The sequence below is a fragment of the Thalassophryne amazonica genome, chromosome 11, assembly GCF_902500255.1.
Source record: "Thalassophryne amazonica chromosome 11, fThaAma1.1, whole genome shotgun sequence".
NCBI lineage: Eukaryota > Metazoa > Chordata > Actinopteri > Batrachoidiformes > Batrachoididae > Thalassophryne > Thalassophryne amazonica.
Window position 1 is genome coordinate 43,222,459 of NC_047113.1, and position 23,530 is coordinate 43,245,988.

Genomic DNA, 23,530 nt, shown 5'->3' on the forward strand with positions numbered 1-23,530 from the left:
ATCATAAACAAAATTTTAGTTACATTTTAATGGCATCTGTAGGAGGGCATGCCTTTGCACATACATGAACTTTTGAAAAAAGTGTGGAAGTTAGCTTTGACCTCCTGTGATGTGTGTACACACTGACGTCTACGAGATGTCTTGTAAATCACTCCAGAGGTGTTGTCAGGTTACAAAAAGTTTTTTTTTTCAATTTTAGTAGTATTTATTTGTTGCTAGCTTTCACATAATATATGACAAAGAGGTTATATTTACACAGAAACAAAGTGAAGTTGGCAGCTAGCTACACCAGCCAGTGACATCATCAGGCTAACGTCCACAAGATGTCTTGTAAATCACTCCAGAGGTGTTATCAAGTTATAAAAACGTTTTCAGTTTTAGAAGTGTTTATTGCTATCTTTTACACAATATATGAAAAATGTGCTATGTTTAACCAGAAACAAAGCATTTTGTCCTCTTTAATTCCTCTGTGAGGCAGTAGTAACAGTTTTAAAGCAGAAATTCAGACCTTTTACTTGTAAACAGTGAATATCACTGTTGCATTTCAGACTTTAATGTCCATGCAGATTTGTTTGTGTCCAATACAGTCAGTCTCAGCGGTGACAACTGATGCGTTACATCAGACTGCTGTCCTCCATTTCTCCACATCTCTCTCTCTCCGTGACTGCACTTCTACTGAAGTCCCACATCAGTCTCTGTTCCGGTGAAGGAGCAGACTGATATTATGGGGAAATGGTCTGAGAGGCACTCGGGTGGAAGGAGATACTGCCACAACTGAAGAAGATGTGTGCTTTGGAGGGAGGGAGGTGATGACCAGATGACCGAGGAGAAAGACAGACAACAAAAGAACAGGACAAATAGGGAGAGAGACAGTATGGGGCTGTATGAAGAAGGGCTCTGTACTGTGAGCAAAAAGATCCCTCAAAGGAAGTGTTAAACAGAAATTCACAGTCCAATTTGGCTGCTTTAGAGAACCTTTGGGAAAGTGTAATCTTAACTGTTCTTGCACATTCAGCTGAATTTTATTTTAGGAAAACCTAACATGATGACATTAAGAAAATAGGACATTGAAAGTTTTCTTTGTTTTTACAGATTCAAACTCCATGGTTGTCGAGTTTGATTGAAAATGTCAGTCATGGTCCAAATATAGAATTGCTCGATTTTAGAAACTCGATCATAACCACGAGCTAAGGCAAGGCTGCAGCCGCACCTTTTGAGGAAACTGGACAAAGAATGCTAAATGTTCTTGCAAAATGAACAGATATCAGCTTCTGCAACAGAAAAAGGTCCTGTCTTGTCTTTGATCTTTGAAAAATTCCTTTACCCATCATTAGATGGTGTCAAAGATTTGTGCAAAATTTAAAATGGTGTGGGACAAAGGGAAGTAATAAGTTCAATCAGCTGATGTCTCCTGCTGACCATACTGTATTTTTTCTAAGTAATAAGACTGACTTTTTTACAGTGATTAACCCTCTGGGGCCGACGGCGTTGTATACGACGGCGTAGACCAAGCTTTACTGAATTATAAATAACTTTGTAATGATATGAGATAGAAACTTACTCTTTTTTTTTGCTGAAAAGGTAACTCTGTGGACTTTCGAGCCAGCCATCAGCCATCTTTGTACTCCTCAAAGAAGCTGTGTGATGATGTGCGCAATGTGAGCGTCCAATCAGAATTGGTTCACTGTCACATGGTTTTCCAAAATCCAATCATAGCGCAGATTTACCTCACATGAAAAGCCAAAGATCGTTTTCAAGAGTGATGTGTTACTAGTTGGCCCATTTGAATAGCACCCTGAGTGCTCCAGTGAGTACATACTATTAGTAAATACTCAGTGCGCCCTGCACCATTACGCACAGCGAAAGTGAAAGCTCACGGAGCAGACAGAGAGCCTCTGATGACAAACTTATGTGATCAAACAAAGAGTGTGTAACTATCAGGATTGCTCCACTAGTTTGCATGTCAATGTTACTGGATAACTCTGTTGCTTTCTCTGTGTAAAGCACTGTTTACCATATCAATGGACAACAAAACGCATAGACCATTTTGTATATATTGTTCAAAATATGCATTTGTGTTTATTGTTTGAACCTTTTTCTCATACAGTCTTTCACACAAGACCTCAAATTACCTTTATAAAGTGTCAAAACAGTTGTTTATTATAGTTTGCTGTGTGTTTTGAATAAATGTGTGGGTGATTCTTTAACTACGGGCACTATTGGCCTTGTAAATGTAATTTCCACCACACCATTGCCTTACAATATAAAGCGCCTTGGGGCAACTGTTTGTTGTGATTTGGCGCTAAATACATGTGCTCTGATGTCACTGTTTATCTCCATAGAAACTACCCAAACAATCTTTCATACAAACTGTTTAAAGGGACATTACAGTGTTGTGGTGGAAATTATGGCAATAGTGTGGGACAACTACATTTTGTTAAAAAAAAAATCACAACAGTTGTATGACATTGAATACCCCAATTATGTTTTGATTATTTTACTGATATTTTATTCAGAGATATTTTAAAACATTAGAAAAAACGTTTCTTTACCATTCATTTTTATCATTGAAGATCAAAAGTCTGGGTGTGGGACAAGCAGAAAACGGCAATATTTGCATATAATGATGCTGAAAAAAGGTGAAAAAGTCATCATAGACTACTAGAACAAATTTCTTAACACACTTTAACACACTAACCCCTAACCCTAACCCTAACCCTAACTATAAAAGTGTGAAATTTCCCCTTTTATCTGTTTTTCATACAATATGATCAAAGGACATAATAAGTGCCCGTAGTCTAAGAATCACCCGTGTGTGGAAAATTATTTTTCGCTTAATTTTTTCCTTGCCTATTTTTGATTGTAAACCTTTATTACACTTATAAAACACAACAAAACCATATATATTCTGAAAGCACAGGTTGTCCTGAAAAACAAGAGACATAAAACCTGATTGTGGGATGCAGGGAGAGCTGTTAACAGCAATAATAAAACATTTATGCCAGGCGAGTGAACTGTCCAAAAAATGCCCTCGGACCCCAGAGGGTTAAATAGTTAATTACATTTTATGCTTATAGCCAAGCACGCACATAACTGGTACTCATGGTGCTTGTGTATGTTAATAGTAAATTATGCGCAGCAGGAAACACAAGGGAAGCACTTCATAAGAGGAAAGCATTGATAGATTGTAGGAGAAGTGTTTCCCTCTGCTGTGCAACAATTTTTTTGCACATAAAAGCACAATGAGTACCAGTTATGTGCACCCTGTTCAAAGCAAGTATAACTAACTTTTCAACAACGCAACAAAAAAAACAGTAAAACACAAATATTAAATGCAAACATAAAAATAACTTTAACACTTCAAAAAGGAATAAAATAATGCTGGAGCCTATCACAGCAGTCATAGGGTGTGAGGCGTAGTACACCCTGGAAAAGATGTCAGTCTGTCACTGGGCTAATACTATACACAAATATGTACACACACACACACACACACACACACACATATACGAGGTCTATTAGAAAAGTATCCGACCTTATTATTTTTTTCAAAAACCGTATGGATTTGAATCACGTGTGATTACATCAGACATGCTTGAACCCTCGTGGGCATGCAAGAGTTTTTTCATGCCTGTTTGTTACGTCATTCGCCTGTGGGCAGTCTTTGAGTGAGGAGTCACCACCCTCTCGTCGATTTTTTCATTGCTTAGGAATGGCTCAGAGACTGCTGCTTTGTTTGATTAAATTTTTTTCAAAACTGTAAGGCACAACTGAGTGGACGCCATTTGATAAATTCAGCTGGTTTTCGGTAAAAATTTTAACGGCTGATGAGAGATTTTGGTCCAGTAGTGTCGCTTTAAGGACGGCCCACGGCGCCTGATGGCGATCTGCGCTTCGAGGCGGCAGCGTCTCGCCGTTTCAAGTTGAAAACCTCCACATTTCAGGCTCTGTTGACCCAGTAAGTCGTCAGAGAACAGAGAACTTTCAGAAGAAGTCGGCATGAGGAGTTTATTCGGACATTCCATTGTTAACGGACATTTTGTAATGAAAGAACGTGCGGGCAGAGTCGCATGTCGGGCTGGACCCGACCGCGGGGGGTCGCGACAGGAAAAACACCTCCGTTGGAAACCTTAACGGGCAAGTTGGAACATGCCCAAGCTGTTAAACAATTTCTCAGTTACTCAGTTGTTGAAAGCCATCAAAAGCCGCCTGAATTTTACAAATGGTTTTCAACACGGAGATGTTTTTCCTGTCGCGGCGCACACAGATTCGCCGAATCATCACAGAAACGACTCGGCGAATTTGCGCGCACGTCTTTCATTAAAAAATGTCCTTAAACAGTGGAATGTCCGCATAAAGTCCTCATGCCGGCCTCTTCTGAATCTTCTCTGTTCTCTCACGACGTCCTGGGTGAATTAAGCCTTAAATTAGGATGTTTTCAGGTCGAAACAGGCCGACGATGGCGCCTGGAAGCGCTGCACGACGTCCCGCCCCGTGGGAAGTCCTTACACCGACAGAAACACCCCATAATCTCTCATCAGCTGTTAAACTTTTCACCGAAAACCAGCTGAATTTCTCGAATAGTGTCCACTCGGATATTCCTCACAGGTCCAGAAAAAATTTTGATAAAGCAACGCGCGCCGTCTTGAGCAGCGTGTGAAACAAAGGAATTCAGCCGAGAGGGCGGGACCACATCTCACTCAAGGCCTGCCCACAGGGAAATGACGTCACCGACACGCGTGAAAAAACTCACGCATGCGCACGAGGGTTCAAGCATGATTGGTGTAATCGCACGTCATTCAAATCCATATAGTTAAAAAAAAATAAAAGTGTTGGTTTCTTATCTAATAGACCTCGTACACTCAACAAAAATATAAACGCAACACTTTTGGTTTTGCTCCCATTTTGTATGAGATGAACTCAAAGATCTAAAACTTTTTCCACATACACAATATCACCATTTCCCTCAAATATTGTTCACAAACCAGTCTAAATCTGTGATAGTGAGCACTTCTCCTTTGCTGAGATAATCCATCCCACCTCACAGGTGTGCCATATCAAGATGCTGAGTAGACACCATGAATAGTGTACAGGTGTGCCTTAGACTGCCCACAATAAAAGGCCACTCTGAAAGGTGCAGTTTTATCACACAGCACAATGCCACAGATGTTGCAAGATTTGAGGGAGCGTGCAATTGGCATGCTGACAGCAGGAATGTCAACCAGAGCTGTTGCTCGTGTATTGAATGTTCATTTCTCTACCATAAGCCGTCTCCAAAGGTTTCAACTCCACAGGTGAGATGCACATGCGGAGTTGCGTGTTGGAGCTCATCTCAAAGGGACACGGTCACAGCTCAAGATGAGCTCCACGACCACAGAAAACCCATTTACATTTTTTTCTTTACATAAAAATACAGTAATAAGTGTAGTTTTGATTTAAAAAAGTATAGACTTGCATGTACACACTGTCTTTAAAGCAGAATATTGTCATTAGATGACAGGGATCTCAGCTCGATGGGGGAGCTCAACTTCACACGTAACTGTCAATTTGCCCTACAGGGATTTCATTTCGACAGGGCACCTCATCTCGACAGAACACTGGCCTGGCCAGAGACCCCTAGACCCAGTCAGAGAGAGACAACAGCCAGTGTGATTGAGCAGACACACTCAGTCTAAATTTCATCACTTTTGGACATATACACTCACCCAAATCAAGCAACAGAGCTTCTGCAAATGTGAGTGAGTAATCTGAAAATAAAATGTGACGTTGCACCACTGACGTTTTATGAGCTAACGTTAGCTTAGCCTTTAGCTGCAGCATACTGAATTCATCACTCAGTCGAGCTGACTGAATGTTTTATATTTGGAAATTTGTATATTTGGAAATTTTTATTTTTGCCAAATAAATCTATACAATAGTTTGTTACTGCACTGACTACAAGAACAGTCTCTCAATTTGAAATTACTTAGATTTTTTTTAACTATTTTGTAATCATTTAAAGAAAATAGCACAGCACTATGTTGTGTTTCTTTATATTTTAAGAAATATGTTTCTTCAGTTGTTCAATTGTTCTTCAAAACGTCCAGTGATGGAGCTGAACACAAAACCCTAAAGTCCAGACAGAAGAAAAAGAACATCTCTGCTCTACAAAATGTTAGGAAAGTATCTCCAAATGTTGGGAAAGTGTAGGTACACGGACCCACAACAGGGGGCGAAAATGAACGGACAATGGAGGAGGTCAAATAACAACACTTTACTGTTGTGAATGGGCACAACAAATACAACAGATTACAACAATAGACAAAAGCCAAATCACAAAAGGTGTCGTGTGGGCAGGCTCGAAGATAGGAGACGTCTGTCCAAAGCAGAACCGGAACCACACGATTGCCTCCGCCACCAGACCCCGGGATTACTGGAGCCGCCAAGTCCCGAACTCCCAGGTGGCCACTGCCTCCGCGTGTCGGACCTGGTACTGCTGGCGAGGAACAAAAAACAATTAAATGTGGGCGCGTTTGCACCCAGCAATCCGCACGGCAGGAAAACTACCTCCACCTCTCGTTGGAAAAGGAGTCGCACAAAAGTCACAAAAGATCACTGTCAAACAGTCAGCTGAGTACGTTACCTTCCAGGTAGAACGATATCTCGGCAAAGAGGTGGAGACGTCATCCTGCTGATGTACCCCTGCCGATCGGATGATTGGTAACAGCTGTTGCAGGTGATGCGTGACAGCTGTCACCCTGGCTGCTCCTGTGAGGCGGCTGCGCCCTCTGGTGCCTGGAGCCCGCACTCCAGACAGGGCGCCCTCTGGTGGTGGGCCAGCAGTACCTCCTCTTCTGGCGGCCCACACAACAGGACCCCCCCCTCAACGGGCGCCTCCTGGCACCCGACCAGGCTTGTCCGGGTGGCGGCGGTAGAAATCAGCCAGGAGGGCCGGGTCCAGGATGAAGCTCCTCTTCACCCAGGAGCGTTCTTCGGGACCGTACCCCTCCCAGTCCACCAAATACTGGAAGCCCCGGCCCATCCTACGGACATCCAAGAGCCGGCGTACCGTCCAAGCCGGCTCGCCATCGATGATCCGGGCAGGAGGCGGCACCGGACCCGGAGTACAGAGGGGTGAGGTGTGATGTGGTTTGATTCGGGACACATGAAACACAGGATGGATCCGCAGTGAGGTCGGAAGCTGAAGCCTCACTGCGGCTGGACTGATGACCTTAAGGATCTTGAAAGGGCCGATGTAACGGTCCTGTAGCTTGGGGGAGTCCACTTTGAGGGGAATGTCCTTTGTGGATAACCACACCTCCTGCCCTGGCCTATACGCAGGGGCCGGGGTCCGCCGACGGTCTGCATGGGCTTTTGCCCTCGTCCGGGCCTTTAGCAAAGCAGAACGGGCGGCACGCCACACCCGACAGCACTTCCGTAGGTGGGCCTGGACCGAGGGCACACCGACCTCTCCCTCAACCACCGGAAACATCGGGGGCTGATACCCCAGACACACCTCAAAAGGGGAGAGGCCGGTGGCTGAAGACACCTGGCTGTTATGGGCATACTCGATCCAGGCCAAATGGGTACTCCAGGCCGCCGGGTGCGCGGCAGTCACGCAGCGCAAGGCCTGTTCCACCTCCTGGTTTACCCGTTCTGCTTGCCCGTTGGTCTGAGGGTGGTACCCGGACGAGAGACTCACCGTGGCCCCCAGTTCCCGGCAGAAGCTCCTCCAGACTTGCGAGGAGAACTGGGGACCGCGATCGGAGACGATGTCTGTTGGAATCCCATGCAGCCGGACGACGTGGTGGACCAGGAGGTCCGCTGTCTCCTGGGCTGTTGGGAGCTTCGGGAGGGCCACGAAGTGGGCCGCCTTGGAGAATCGGTCCACTATCGTGAGGATGGTGGTGTTACCCTGGGACGGCGGGAGGCCCGTGACAAAATCCAGGCCGATGTGGGACCAGGGGCGATGAGGCACAGGCAGCGGCTGGAGTAGTCCTGATGCCCTGCGATGGTCAGCCTTGCCCCTGGCGCAGGTGGTGCAGGCCTGGATATAATCCCGGACGTCGGCCTCTAGGGACGCCCACCAGAAGCGCTGCCGGACAACTGCCACGGTTCTTCGCACCCCTGGATGACAGGAGAGCTTGGAGCCGTGACAGAAGTCCAGGACTGCAGCCCTAGCTTCTGGTGGGACGTATAGATTGTTCTTCGGCCCAGTTCAGGGGTCCGGGCTTCGTGCCAGGGCCTCCCGGACGGTTCTCTCTACGTCCCAGGTGAGGGTGGCCACGATAGTGGACTCCGGGATGATGGGTTCCGGTGGATCCGACAACTCCCCTTTGACTTCATCTTCATGTACCCAGGACAAGGCATCCGATCTCTGGTTTTTGGTCCCGGGACGGTAGGTGATCCGGAAGTCAAAACGGCCGAAGAACAGTGACCAGCGGGCTTGCCTGGGGTTCAGCCGCTTGGCGGTCCTGATATACTCCAGGTTCCGGTGGTCAGTGAAAACCGTGAATGGCACGGACGTTCCCTCCAACAGATGTCTCCACTCTTCAAGAGCCTCTTTCACCGCAAGGAGTTCTCGATTGCCGACGTCATAGTTCCGTTCGGCCGGGGTCAACCTGCGGGAAAAATAGGCACACAGGTGAAGGACCTTATCGGTCTTCCCGCTCTGGGAAAGCACAGCTCCTATCCCTGAGTCCAAGGCGTCCACTTCAACCACTAACTGGCGACTAGGATCGGGCTGCACCAGAACGGGTGCAGACGAGAAGCGTCGTTTCAACTCCTTGAACGCGGCATCGCAAAGATCCGACCAGGTGAAGGGGACTTTTGGTGAGGTCAGGGCTGTCAGGGGGCTAACTACCTGACTGTAGCCCTTAATGAACCTCCTGTAGAAATTTGCAAAGCTGAGGAACTGTTGCAGCTTCCTACGGCTAGTGGGTTGGGGCCAGTCTCTCACCGCCGCAACCTTGGCCGGATCAGGAGCGACGGAGTTGGGGGAGATGATAAACCCCAGGAAGGACAAAGAAGTGCGGTGAAACTCGCACTTCTCGCCCTTCACAAACAGCCGGTTCTCCAACAACCACTGCAGGACCTGACGTACATGCCGGACATGAGTCTCAGGATCCGGAGAAAAGATGAGTATATCGTCTAGATATACGAAGACGAATCGGTGCAGGAAATCCCGCAAGACATCATTAACCAATGCTTGGAACGTCGCGGGGGCTTTTGTGAGGCCGAACGGCATGACCAGGTACTCAAAGTGACCTAAGGGGGTGTTAAATGCCGTCTTCCACTCGTCTCCCTTCCGGATCCGAACCAGGTGATACGCATTTCTAAGATCTAGCTTCGTGAATATTTGGGCTCCATGAAGGGGCGTGAACACTGAATCCAACAAGGGCAACAGGTATCGATTACGAACCGTGATTTCATTCAGTCCCCTATAAGCAATGCATGGACGAAGTCCGCCATCTTTTTTACCCACAAAAAAAAAACCTGCACCCATCTGGGAGGTGGAATTCCGGATCAACCCGGCGGCTAAAGAGTCCCGGATGTAGGTCTCCATTGATTCGCGCTCAGGTCGTGAGAGGTTGTACAGCCTGCTGGACGGGAACTCAACGCCTGGAACCAAATCAATGGCACAATCGTATGGACGGTGGGGGGGAAGGGTGAGCGCCAGATCCTTACTGAACACATCCACAAGGTCATGGTACTCCACCGGCACCGTCCCCAGATTGGGCGGGACTCTGACCTCCTCCTTAGCCTGGGAGCCGGGAGGAACCGAGGAACCTAAACATACCCGATGGCAGGTCTCGCTCTACTGAACCACTACCCCAGACGGCCAATCGATCCGGGGATTGTGTTTTAACATCCAGGGGAACCCTAGAATCACACGGGAGGTGGCAGGAGTCACAAAAAACTCGTTCTCCTCCCGGTGATTTCCTGACACCACCAGAGTTACTGGTGGTGTCTTATGTGTGATTAGAGGGAGTAGGGAGCCATCTAGTGCCCGCACCTGCACAGGTGAGGTAAGCGCCACCAGAGGGAGCCCTACCACCCTGGCCCATCTGCTGTCTAACAGATTCCCTTCAGAGCCCGTGTCCACCAGTGCTGGGGCCTTCAGGGTTAAATCCTCATAAAGGATTGTCACTGGGAGTCGTGTGGCAATATGGGTATGTCCCACGTGAATGTTTTGGCCCACCCCTAACCCAGTGTCTAGGGGCGGGCGTTGGTGTTTAACCGCTCGGGGCAGTCCCTTACTTGATGCTCTATTGAGCCACAAACAAAGCACGCTCCGCGGGCCAGCCTCCTCTGTCTATCTGGTGCCCTAAATGTGGCTCTGCTCGTGTCCATAGCTTCGTCAACAGGGGGAGCTGTCACCACACGGAGCGTAGAGGCCGTGGAGCGTGGGGAGGGCGGAACTCGGTCGGAACCGGAAGGGAGAGGGACAGCGCATGCCCGGCCACGCCCTTCGTCTCGTTCCCGATGGCGTTCTTCTAACCGATTGTCTAATCGTATAACGAGATCAATAAGCCCGTCTAAATCCCGCGGTTCATCCTTGGCCACCAGGTGCTCCTTCAGGACCAACGACAGTCCGTTTACGAAGGCGGCGCGGAGGGCAGTGCTATTCCAGCCGGACCTCGCAGCCGCGATGCGGAAGTCGACTGCATAAGCAGCTGCGCTCCGGCGCCCCTGTCTCATTGACAGCTGCACGGCTGAAGCGGTCTCTCCTCTATTTGGGTGATCGAACACTGTTCTGAACTCCCTCACAAACCCATCATATGTCAGAAGGAGCCGTGAATTTTGCTCCCAGAGCGCTGTAGCCCAAGCGCGTGCCTCGCCACGAAGCAGATTAATCACATAAGCTATCTTACTAGCATCAGTCGCGTACATGACGGGACGTTGTGCGAAGACGAGCGAACACTGCATAAGAAAGTCCGCGCATGTCTCCACACAACCCCCGTACGGCTCTGGAGGGCTTATGTATGCTTCAGGGGAAGGTGGGAGGGGTCGTTGAACGACCTGTGGAACGTCAATGTTGCGCACAGGATCGACAGGAGGGGGAGCCGCAGCAGCGTCCTGAGGGCGCGCCTCCACCTGCGCGGCGAGAGCCTCCACCCTGCGGTTAAGGAGGATGTTCTGCTCGGTCATCAGATCCAGCCGAGCCGTAAAAGCGGTGAGGATTCGCTGCAACTCACTGACCATTCCTCCTGCAGACGCCTGTGCGCCCTGCTCTTCCATTGGCCGTTCAACAGCCGGTTGACGCCCCTCGGGGTCCATGACGTTGGCCGAGATATCCTGTTGGGAAAGTGTAGGTACACGGACCCACAACAGGGGGCGAAAATGAACGGACAATGGAGGAGGTCAAATAACAACACTTTACTGTTGTGAATGGGCACAACAAATACAACAGATTACAACAATAGACAAAAGCCAAATCACAAAAGGTGTCGTGTGGGCAGGCTCGAAGATAGGAGACGTCTGTCCAAAGCAGAACCGGAACCACACGATTGCCTCCGCCACCAGACCCCGGGAATACTGGAGCCGCCAAGTCCCGAACTCCCAGGTGGCCACTGCCTCCGCCTGTCGGACCTGGTACTGCTGGCGAGGAACAAAAAACAATTAAATGTGGGCGCGTTTGCACCCAGCAATCCGCACGGCAGGAAAACTACCTCCACCTCTCGTTGGAAAAGGAGTCGCACAAAAGTCACAAAAGATCACTGTCAAGCAGTCAGCTGAGTACGTTACCTTCCAGGTAGAACGATATCTCGGCAAAGAGGTGGAGACGTTGTCCTGCTGATGTACCCCTGCCGATCGGATGATTGGTAACAGCTGTTGCAGGTGATGCGTGACAGCTGTCACCCTGGCTGCTCCTGTGAGGCGGCTGCGCCCTCTGGTGCCTGGAGCCCGCACTCCAGACAGGGCGCCCTCTGGTGGTGGGCCAGCAGTACCTCCTCTTCTGGCGGCCCACACAACACCAAAAACTCCACCAAGAGGTTGAACCTGAAGAGGAGACCTTCATCTGGTTAAATGTCCTCACAATTCAGTTCACCTGTGGTGTAAGTGGAGTGGTATAACTGGTTCAAAAATGGCCGTACTTGAGTGGAAAGCGCAGTATGTCCCGATAGGACACCCACAAGTCGAAATGACCATGTGGACTTTGGTCATGGATGATCATTGTCTCACCATCCTAGAATTTGTGGATGAGGTGGGGATAAGCACAGGTTTTGTGTCACATGTTGGACATGCCTGGCTTTGTTACAGGGAATAATCATCTCATGCATGATGAAAATTAGAAGCAGGTGTGGATAAAGTTAAATGAAATGAGCTGATCGCCCCCTTCACCCCCAGTTTCTTTCATTTCCAAAGCCTAGGTGTGGTGGGCACCAAAGCCATCACTGCGTATTCTTGCAAGGCCAATGCAGACTAACTCTCCACCATATAAACAGCTGTACTAAATGGAAAGGAATAAAACAGAGATTCCTACAGGGCATAGTTTATGGACATCCACAGAAAATCAAAAACCCAGTCGTAACAACCATTAATTGTGTGTAGTGGCGCTCTGATGTAGCTGTTACTATTTAACACAGCGGAAGCTCATATGGCTGTAAAAGACTTGTACCATTTAACTCGTTACAAATGATGACTTGTGCAGAAGGTGGGAAAGAAACAGGACTATGGTTCCTTGTTCTACTTCTTCTTCAGTCAACAGTTTTCACAAGTCAAAATGTCAGACTTGTAAGAATGGCTCATGTATGCCTATAACACAGAAAGCTCCTTTGGTGTCTGAAACCTACTTATCAACTTTAGTGCCATAATACAACACAGCTGGAGCTGAGATCACACGAGATGGCATCGCTCTTGGGATCAGCGGAACATGTAAAGTTTTCCTGAAAGCCATGCAGCACAGAGACGATGTCACACTAACGGAGCCAAGACGGGAGCACTAAAGGAGGACATTTCTGTTATTTAAGCTTGGACTTGCCCAAAGCTCAATCTAATAAGCAAAGGACAAGTGAGCCGAGAGAAAAAGTTTGGCTGGATCTGGTCCCTCGGGATAGGTTCTGTGTCAGTGCTGGCACAAATTAAGAGGGACTCGTACTGGCTCCCATTCAGTACACCACTCACCCTGCAGCACTTACCCACAATACCACCATCCATCTGTTGATTCACTTATCAAGAAGCAGCACTGTGTGTGTGCGTGCACGTGCGCTTGTTGAGAATGGATGCCTGTACCTCAGAAAAGGTGTCTGTAGGAGGACAGATAGGGAGGGAATAGAATTAAAAAAGGACGAGGCAAATCCCACCAGCAAGTCGATCTCACTCCCAAGGCCACTGTACTTCAGATATAAATATGTGAGCACCATTGCTTTGTTGTAAACACTCTTTGTGGCACCCTTCTGCAAGAATAATAAATAAAACTTGAAAGAAGTCCCATGGGTATTAAAATAGAATAATAACTGGCATTGTGTGCAGTGGTGGGAAGGGTACTGAAAAATTTATTCAAGTGAAAGTACAAAATGACTGAAGTAAAAATGAAAATTATTATTTGAGAAACCTACTCAAACAAAATGTATATAAAGTACCTTGTTCATAAATTACTCTAAGCACAAGTAACTTTTTTCAACCCAAGATTTAGGTTATCTCATGGTTGCCTCATGAAAATTTTGCGGTTGCACCCACCAGTCACCGTTTACATTTACTGATGTGGGGTTTCAGCCGATTTGCTTGAAAAATTCAAAGTAAAACATAAGAAAAAGTCATGCATAAAACTTTGTGCATATTTTTGAGCCAAAATTCATACATGTTCCACAGATTTTATGCTTGGATGAACAAGGTAACAGATTATCTATGCAAAACAAACAAACAAACAAACAAAAAAACAATGCAGTAAGCCATCTTTTACTTGTAATTTTAACCTTAAACCTATCCCTAACCTTAGGCTGGTTCTAACCTTAACCTGAGTTCTGTCTGTGATCTGCTGTACTTTTGATCCATGTATGGAGCTGATAGACACCTCTCAAGTCAGTGCTTCCTTTTCCACCACACTGAAAAAGAGAAACGTTGAGCCAATTTAAAAAGCATTACATTTGGTAAAACCCAGATGTATTAAGTTGTTTGAACTTAAGTTTGTAAGTTGATACAAGTTCATACAACTTAATGTATTCAGGTTTTACCAATTGCAATGGTTTTTAAAGTTGGTTCTTTTTTTCAGTGTACAACCCAAATTCCAATGAAGTTGAGACATTGTGTAAAATTGAAATAAAAACAGAATACAATGATCTGCAAATCCTTTTCAACCTATATTCAATTGAATACACCACAAAGACAAGATATTTAATGTTCAAACTCATGGACATTTTTGTTTTTGTGCAAATATTTGATCATTTTGAAACGGATGCCTGCAAAACATTTCAAAACAGCTGGGACACGGGCAACAAAAGCCTGGGAAAGTTGATGAATGCTCAAAGAACACCTGTTTGGAACATTCCACAGGTGAACACGTTAATTGGAAACAGGTGAGTGTCATGATTGGGTGTAATAGGAGCATCCCCAAAAGGCTTAGGTGTTCACAACCAAAGATGGGGCGAGGATCACCACTTTGTGAACAACTGCGTGAAAAAAATAGTCCAACAGTTTCAGAACAATGTTTCTCAATGTTCAGTTGCAAGGAATTTAGAGATTCCATCATCTACAGTCCATAATATAATCAGAAGATTCAGAGAATCTGGAGAACTTTCTACACATAAGCAGCAAGGCCGAAAAATAACATTGAATGCTCGTGACCTTCGATCCCTCAGGTGGCACTGCATTAAAAACCAGCATCATTGTGTAAAGGATCTTACCGTGTGGGCTCAGGAACACTTCAGAAAACCATTGTCCGTTAACACAATTCGTCGCTACATCTACAAGTGCAAGTTAAAACTCTACCATGCAAAGTGAAAGCCATACATCAACAACATCCAGAAATGCCGCCGCCTTCTCTGGGTCCGAAATCATTTGAAATGGACAGACGCAAAGTGGAAAAGTGTGCTGTGGTCTGATGAGTCCACATTTCAAATTGTTTTTAGAAATCATGGATGTCGTGTCATCCGGACAAAAGAGGAAAAAGACCATCCAGATTGTTACCAGCACAAAGCTCAAAAGCCAGCATCTGTGATGTATGAGGGTGTGTTAGTGCCCATGGCATGAGCAACTTACACATCTGTGATGGCACCATCAATGCTGAAAGGTACATCCAGGTTTTGGAGCAACACATGCTGCCATCCAAGCAACGTCTTTTTCAGGGACGTCCCTGTTTATTTCAGCAAGACAATGCCAAGCCACATTCTGCACGTGTTACAACAGCATGGCTTCATAGTAAAAGAGTGCGGGTACTAGACTGACCTGCCTGCAGTCCAGACCTGTCACCCATTGAAAATGTGTGGCATATTATGAAGTGCAAAATACGACAACGGAGACCCCGGACTGTTGAACAACTGAAGACGTACATCAAGCAAGAATGGGAAAAAATTCCACCTACAAAGCTTCAACAATTAGTGTCCTCAGTTCCCAAATGCTTATTGAGTGTTGTTAGAAGGAAAGGTCATGTAACACAGTGGTAAACATACCACTGTCCCATCTTTTTTGAAACGTGTTGCTGGCATCCATTTCAAAATGAGCAAATATTTGCACAGACACAATAAAATCTATCAGTTTGAACAGATCTTGTCTTTGTGGTGTATTCAGTTGAATATAGGTTTAAGAGGATTTGCTAATCATTGTATTTTTGTATTTTACATTTTAAACAATGTCCCAACTTCAAATTGGGGTTGTACTTACAACTACAATGACTCCAGAAAATATACCACTATGCAGCAAATAAGTGTGATGGAGGCCAGCAGAAGTCACTGTAAACAGCAGCAGGGCCAGAGTCCGGGTTCTTGGCCTTCTGGTTAGAGATCGTGATTTCTTGCCTCTATACAAACTAGAGTATAAAGCACATAATGTTCTTTTTGTAACCCTGTCCCACAAACTGCCTCAAGACTGGGTTGAGAAATACAGCTTTGAAAGGTGGTTGTTCCGCTAAAAAACCCAATGTTTTATTTACTTGTAACATGTTCTTACCCACCACTAGTTGTGTATGCATGGAGGATGAAAGTACAAACCACAGACTGTCAGGCTGATGATGAATTATTTCCAGTTCAGCATCACTAACCTCATAAGCCCATGACTCGGGGCAGTGTTTAAACTGGGACTTGAGCTCTGTTTAACGTGTCCCACTGAGCAATTTCAACAGACATTTGTCAGACAATCAGAAGCATTTATTTTCTGCAGTCATTGTAGTTGCACACCACTGGATATTCTTATCCTCGAATTCAAAGTGTTTATGGCTGTTAAAAAATCTTGATTACCCAGCGGGAACACTTGAGAGTCAATCAAAATAAGTCAACAGTCATTCACAATGGGGTAGAAAACCAAAGCACACCTGTAGCTCCAAATGATCCTTCACAGATTCATTGTTTCTGGCTGAACAGCAGTCCCTCTGACTGACAAGTTTGCTGTCCCAGCAGAATAATCAAAAGCATAAACCTATGGAAATGTTGCACTATTGCAACAAGTGCCATCAGATGCATTTGGAAATGGTTATTTTAATTCTCTGAGGTGGGGTTGTGGGTTTGTTGCAGTGTAAAAACTGTGATGGTGTAGTTTTAACTCTGGTTACTTCATTGCAAACAGTGGCACTTTAAGTATAACACCCCGATTCCACAGCGCACTATTCTATTACAGTCACCCACAATGCCAAAACATGATGTAACAGCTTACTCTGGCTTGGCTCCTAACAGGCTGGCTTATGAACTGCAGACCTGGCAACTTGCTTGAAAATTAATGAAATGAGCTACGCCCTGCTGCGATCTCAACCAGAGCTGCAGCAGATGCGGCTTCTGCTTTTACCCCAAAGGAGCACATTCAAACAAGTTTCAGTTTCTGTACACACTAGGAATACCCCGTTTAAAGAAGTTCCAACATGACTGAAGGTGTTAATATACCCGGACATTACCATGCACTAGCAACAATTTGGCAAATTGAGATGAAATTTGTGAACAACTTGAAAATTTTCCCCCAATTTCAAAACTGGTGCCAATGATGGCTGTAACTACTACGTATACCAAGTTTGTTCAAGATGCTTCGGGATGAAATGGGAAGGAATGGTGCTCTGTGGAATAGCCCATAAAATTATGATCAGAGCATGGATACATACAGGAAAGGTTCCTGTGAAGTCACCCATAGGGTTTCGGAAGAGCATTTTTTTTTAAGTAGGGCAGCTCCACATATTGCCAGCTTGGCAGCACCGGACTTATAAATGGGTTAAATGAGGAGGAGCATGGACAAGACTGGTGTGACCTGGGTTGAATCAAAGAAGCCAGAAGATGCACCTCATGTTGCAGTTTCCAAATCATGCAAAACTAAAGTCTAAGTCACACTAACATGGCTTGACGAAATGTAAGAGTAACATTTGAAATTTTCATATGTGTTCATATCTATTTTTGCCTTTTCTCATTCATTACATGTGTTCCTTGTCATCTGATATCCTGGTAGCCCAATGGAAAGTTTTGTACACACTCAAAACTTTGAGTGGAGATCAGATGGCGAGAGTCCCTAGTGGTTGTACGTTTGTTTACCATTTTGTCCTATGGACATTTGGTAGACATTAGTTTTACCCATGCATTATCTGTCTGTTTTCTGTTTGCATCCACAAGTGCTACACACCCACATTCAGTGGTTCCATCGGAGCCCCAAATCCACCACAGACTGACAGATTAGACGATTTTGCCACTGAACAAATTATTTCAACATGTTACTGATCAGTTTAGTCAATCCGTCACAGTGTGACTTCACCTTAAGTCTAGCAGGCTGACTTTGGTTCAGATGTTTACTTGATGTTTATGTTCACTTCAGGGGTATTATCTGGTTAGAACAGCGTTTATAGATTTAGAAGTGTTTATTTCTCACTAGCTTTTAAGTAATATATGATAAACATGTTAGATTTAAACAGAAATAAGCCATTTTGGAGAACTTTCTGCCATCTTGGATTTTCTGTTCAAGCAAACCAGATGACGTCTCCATGCCTTTCTGTGCCTTTCTGTGCCTTCTCTCTGACTGGCTGTCGCCGTGTCCTTCTCAACATCACACAAGCAAGTCAGGGGAAGCCCCCACGTAACGTCATTATCATAGACTGTGTGGGTCGCTTCCATAAGTATTTCAAGGCTGTCTATTCATTTGAAATTGTCTTCTTCAGGGGAACTATTTATGAAAAAATAATATTTCGAGACGTGAAATTTGGATCATATTGACAATGCCATATTATGAATCCCCTATTTAAAGGCTAATGTGAGGTCTGTTAGAAAAGTATCTGACCTTTTTATTTTTTTCAAAAATCTGATGGATTTGAGTCACGTGTGCTTGCATGAGCCAACCTTGAACCTTCGTGGCATGCGTGAATTTTTTCACGCCTGTCCATTGCGTCATTTGCTTGTAAGCAGCCTTTGTGTGAGGATGGGTGGAGTCTCTTGTCGTTTTTTCTTGCAAGGAAATGGCGGAACAACTGGAGCAGCGCAACTGCATCAAATTTTGCCACAAACTGGGTGACAGCCAGGTGGAAACCATTCAGATTTTTCAGACGGCTTTCGGTGACGATCCTATGGGCATCACACAGATTAAGGAGTGGTACAACCGGTTTAAAGATGGCCGCACAACGGTGGAGAGCGCGCCGTGCTCCGGTCAGCCATCAACACACTGAAATGACCAAATCAAAGTGAACGCTGTGGTGATGTGGGACCGTCGTGTGACTGTCCGAGAAATTGCGGAAGAGGTGGACATCAGCACTTTTTCGGCACATTCCACTGTGACAGAAGATTTGACCATGAAAAGAGTTGCAGCGAAATTCATGCCGATGGCTTGGGCACAAAGCTGACGGCGCAAAAGCACCTCCGTGTTGAAGCCTCACAGGACATGTTGGGACATGCCCACCTCTTCCACCATTCGGAAGATTCAGACGGCTTTCGGTGGCTTTTCAGTCGTGTGACTATCCGAGAATATACATTTAGCTATTGGTTCATGATATTGTCACGAAAAGTACCACATTTTCGTAACAGGAGCACAAATTCATTGTACTACATCATACATTGATGGCTGCATGAAATTAAAAGTGGGGGGGAGGGGGGTGCAGTGGTGGTCCTAGAGTGATTTACTCCCCGGGCGAAACCCCCTGCGTGCGCCCCCCCCCCCGCGCACACTAATATGGCCACCACCTCCGCCCCACCACCCATGAAAACACTAACTTCGTCCAGAACACCCACAATCCCACAAATTAACTCACAAGAGCTATTTTCAAGAACAAATTTCCGGTTTTAATGTTTACTGCAATAACAAACACAAAGATAAACAATAATTACTTCAATAAAGTTTTTGAACATAAAAAACAAAAGACTCAGTGACTTCACATTACAACTATGTACAGTACAGGTATTTAAGAAAGCACAACTGCACTACAGCACCACCCGATGGTCAAAATATTGCACGTCATCCAGTTTTACCAACAGAGTGCACTTTGCATTATCATAGAGTACCATACACCATAATGAACAAGACTTAAACCACCATTAAAGTCGCACCATATAAATAACAAAAGAAGTTAAACAATCTGTATATTACAGAATACCATGAAGTGACAAAAAATGTACCAAAAAAAAAACCTATACATTAAAGTGGCAAAAATGGTAAAGCGCAATCATGTATCATAAATAAATGAACTAACGACAGAGGTAAATTCTATACCCATTACTGTACACATAAAAAGAAATAACAAACACTATTGTATATCATAAGTAACAGGAAGCAAGTGAAGAAGTTAACACTCTTTAAAGGCAAAAATGGCAAACCACAATAATTTGTCATAAATAACAAGAAGTGCAAAAGAAGTAAGAGGAAAACAGTCTATACAAAAGTTTGCAGGAGGGCATCATAATTGTTTGCCACAGTGCTCACTATCCGTGATGTGAAATTCCATCGAGTAGGAACATTTCTGGGCAACCTTGAGCAGCCTGCAGACTCAAGAAAAGACATCCTCTTTGTGGATTTTGAGAAAAATGTGGCAAACCCAGAGAGTGATGCAAAAAATATTCTGCACTCAGATAAGCATTTAGCCCCCTGAGACAGAACCAGATTCAGTCTGTGTGCATAGTAATGCACAAACATTGCACTGGGGGCTGTTGCTTTAACTTTGGCCTGCAAACCATTGAGAGCTGAAGTCATGACAGCAGCCATGGCTTCTTCGTAAGGAAGACTATCAAATGGCTTCGCCAAAATCTGGTCCACAACATTCAAATTGTCTGCCATTATGTGCAGCTTGCTACCTAGCTAGCTCGCTAGCTGGGAGTGGCGCGAGACTAGTGTCAAGTTTGTCCGCCTGTGAGTGCTTTGTGACGGTGGAGGAGCTCAGCAGCACCCGCTGCTCAGTAGGGACAGAAACTGCGATAGAAGTCAGAAAGAGTGATAGAAGTCAGTCTCCAAACACAAGCAGCTACAAAAAAACACACCAGAAATAGAAGCTCGATTTGTCGCTAGTCGTTTTTAACAAAGAAAATGCCGCTAAGAGGATTAGAAAAGTCTCCGGTTCAACTCAGAACAGAATGAAAATTAAAAAATGCTCCCACGGATGTTTACACCAAAAGATCGCTGATTCGCTCATTTCGCTGTCAATCAAAAAGGGATTCAGCCTCAGACAGATCATCCAATCATCATGCAGAAGCTGAGCGTCCTGGCCAGCCGAGGCCAGCCCACTGCCCCATAGACCCCCAGACACGTTGAGCGTCCGATGGGCGGGACAAAGCCCAGCATTTATCCAATGACTCATCTCGTTTCGCTGCAGTCTTTGCTTCGCTATTAAACTCTGTGGACGCTGAGCTGGACACTGTTTAAAGCACTGTGAAGCTGCGGGAATACGTAAATCAATACATACTTTTTTCCTTTGCTCATTTCTCCTTTTCTTCTTTCTTTTTCTTTCGAAATTGGGCACCTGATGGCTTTGATCGTTTCCTATCCATGATTATGTCTTACTCCGTTTCGACCACCTCCTCGTCCAAACATTGAATGATTCCCCCCTCCCCCTGCACAAACTCTGCTAACGCGAGAGGTGAGATGGGGGGGGGGGGCGCTCTGCCGTAACGTAACCACAAACTCCCCCATCAGGACAACCCCCCACCGCAGTTTTATTTATTTGTTTATTTTTTGGACAGGTTTTTTTTTTCTTTTTCTTTTTCGCACGCCGCCTCCAGGACCGCCCCTGGAGGGGTGGTTATGGTTAGGGTTGAAGGTAGGAGTAGAGTTAGTAATAGTGAGTTAAAAAACCAAGTCCTGAAAATTTGAATCATTTCGCAACAGGAGCATGAAAAAAAAACATGAGACTGGGTTGCATAAATATTGTCACTGCTTGAGGTCTCTTCCTCAATATCATCAGAGGGAGTTTTTCCTTACCACTGTCCCCTGTGTGCTTGGTCTAGGGGTTGGTAAGGTTAGACTTTACTTGTGTGAAGCACCTTGAGGCAGCTTTGTTGTGATTTGGCACTATGTAAATGAAATAAACTGAATTGAATTAAGTCATAAACGCAGATACATCATTATAAGTAATATTTTACTCCAATATTTCCATTGGCCCCTCAAAATAGATATTGCCCAGGGTCTATGTATTGTTTCCTATTCATTGACACTGAGGTCTGTGCCCGAAAAAACCTTGGGGTGACACTTTAACACCACTTCAATGTCCACCGTCATGTGGTTTTCAAATGGACAGATGCTTTGCCAGTAACGTAAGTGCAAAATCATTTGTAGGTCTGGATAATTGACATTCCATCCAGAACAGTCTGGAATTCATTGCCTTTTCAAGATTTTTTTGATATATAATTTCAGAGTAACTAGAATTTGGTCTACTGACCTGAATGAATGAATGAATGAAAACATTTTGCATGAAAGCATATTTTGTTTGGAGGTCTCTGAAGATTGCACTCTCATGAAAGCGCTTTTTCATGCAGGGGCAGAAAATTAAATGTTTTTATTGTATGTCATTTACAATATATAGCACTTTTGTACAGTAAATTTTGCAATGCGCACTTGCCATTAACAAATACTCTCAAATAATCTTTACCAGACACATAAAGATTATTTCACTACCACGTGTAATTATTTTTATTAGCAGTTGCAGTTATTTTATAGCTTGTGCTGCAGATAATTTGTTTAGTGTAATGGGGGTCAATCAGACACACATGAACCCTTAATTGACTATTAGCGATGGGTCAAACAGTCCAGTCAATCTATTACTGCCTCAAGTGATTTCAGCCTATGTGTACACTCATGTTTTGTAGACTCGCATCTCATGTCATCATCCTGCCTGTGCTATTCTTGCAGTTTGCTCCCAGTTCTCCCGCGGTGTGTACGCCATCTTTGGATTCTATGACAAGAAGTCCATGAACACCTTGACATCATTCTGCGGCGCTCTCCACACCTCCTTTGTCACACCCAGTTACCCCACCGACAATGAGGTGCAGTTCGTCATCCAGATGCGGCCGGCCCTCCGGGGTGCTGTCCTCAGCCTGCTCTCTCACTACAAGTGGCAGAAGTTTGTGTACCTCTACGACACAGACCGAGGTAGGTGAAGCTGCAGATCTCAAGTCTTTTTTTTTTCCATTCTTAAATTACAGCAAGGGTCCATGAGGCTGCGACAGGGCAGCATGGGTTTACACTGTAGTGCTTGAGGAAAGGCACTTTAAAAATGTTAATGTTGCATGATTATAGCATTTTTACGTGACGTAAATCTGCTAATATTCCCCAGCGGCTCATAAGTCTCACAACAGACATTTAAGAAACAGCATCTCTTGTGTGTTACAACATTTAGATTCTTCTCACAGTCAGCCAGTTCGCGTCAGTTAATCTTCTGTTTAATCATGTTCTTGATATCGACTCGTCTTTCATCTGAAATGAGGTATGTCGCAGCTGTTGCTAAAATGTTTTCTTCTGAAATCAGACTGTGCGCCTGCCTGTGGGGGCTGCTTATTGTGTTGCATTAATGAGGGTTTTGTACCGTTACCAGATTGCATTGCCTTGTTGACAATAGACGGGGGTTTAAGGCGGCGCCGCCTTGTGTAAGACAACCTGTCGACGCACCGTTTTTGGGATTTCTAAAAGAAAATGAACACATTATTTCTTGACAGAAAAATGATCCCATCCTCTGACATAGATTTCAGTTTGTCTGAGCGGCACCTGGGCGGAAAGGAAGCGTGCGATGGCTGCGGCTTTGAATAGAAATGATTGTAAGGGTTCCAAAATGGGTGGTGATCCCACTCTCCTGCACTGTTCTGAGCACTTTGGGTTTGCTGTGTTTGTTTGCTCATTATAAAAAGGTCCCGACCTTACGGATGTGCTTCAAGCAGCCTGTCTCCTTGGCAGCCTGCTCGCCGCGCTCGGTCTCTGTGCTTTGCCTGGAGGTAAAATATGAAGGGTGCTTTAGTACAGAGTT

The 23,530-nt window shown here is 45.2% G+C and overlaps 1 protein-coding gene across 1 annotated transcript in view; it reads left to right on the forward strand.

Moving 5' to 3' along the window:
• The window catches only part of gria3b (glutamate receptor, ionotropic, AMPA 3b), a 333,461-nt gene that overhangs the window by 109,864 nt on the left and 200,067 nt on the right, over nucleotides 1-23,530 (forward strand). The window contains exon 3 of the mRNA XM_034181373.1: nucleotides 22,423-22,662. Within this exon, the coding sequence (XP_034037264.1) occupies nucleotides 22,423-22,662 (240 nt within the window). The remainder of the gene's footprint in view (nucleotides 1-22,422; nucleotides 22,663-23,530) is intronic.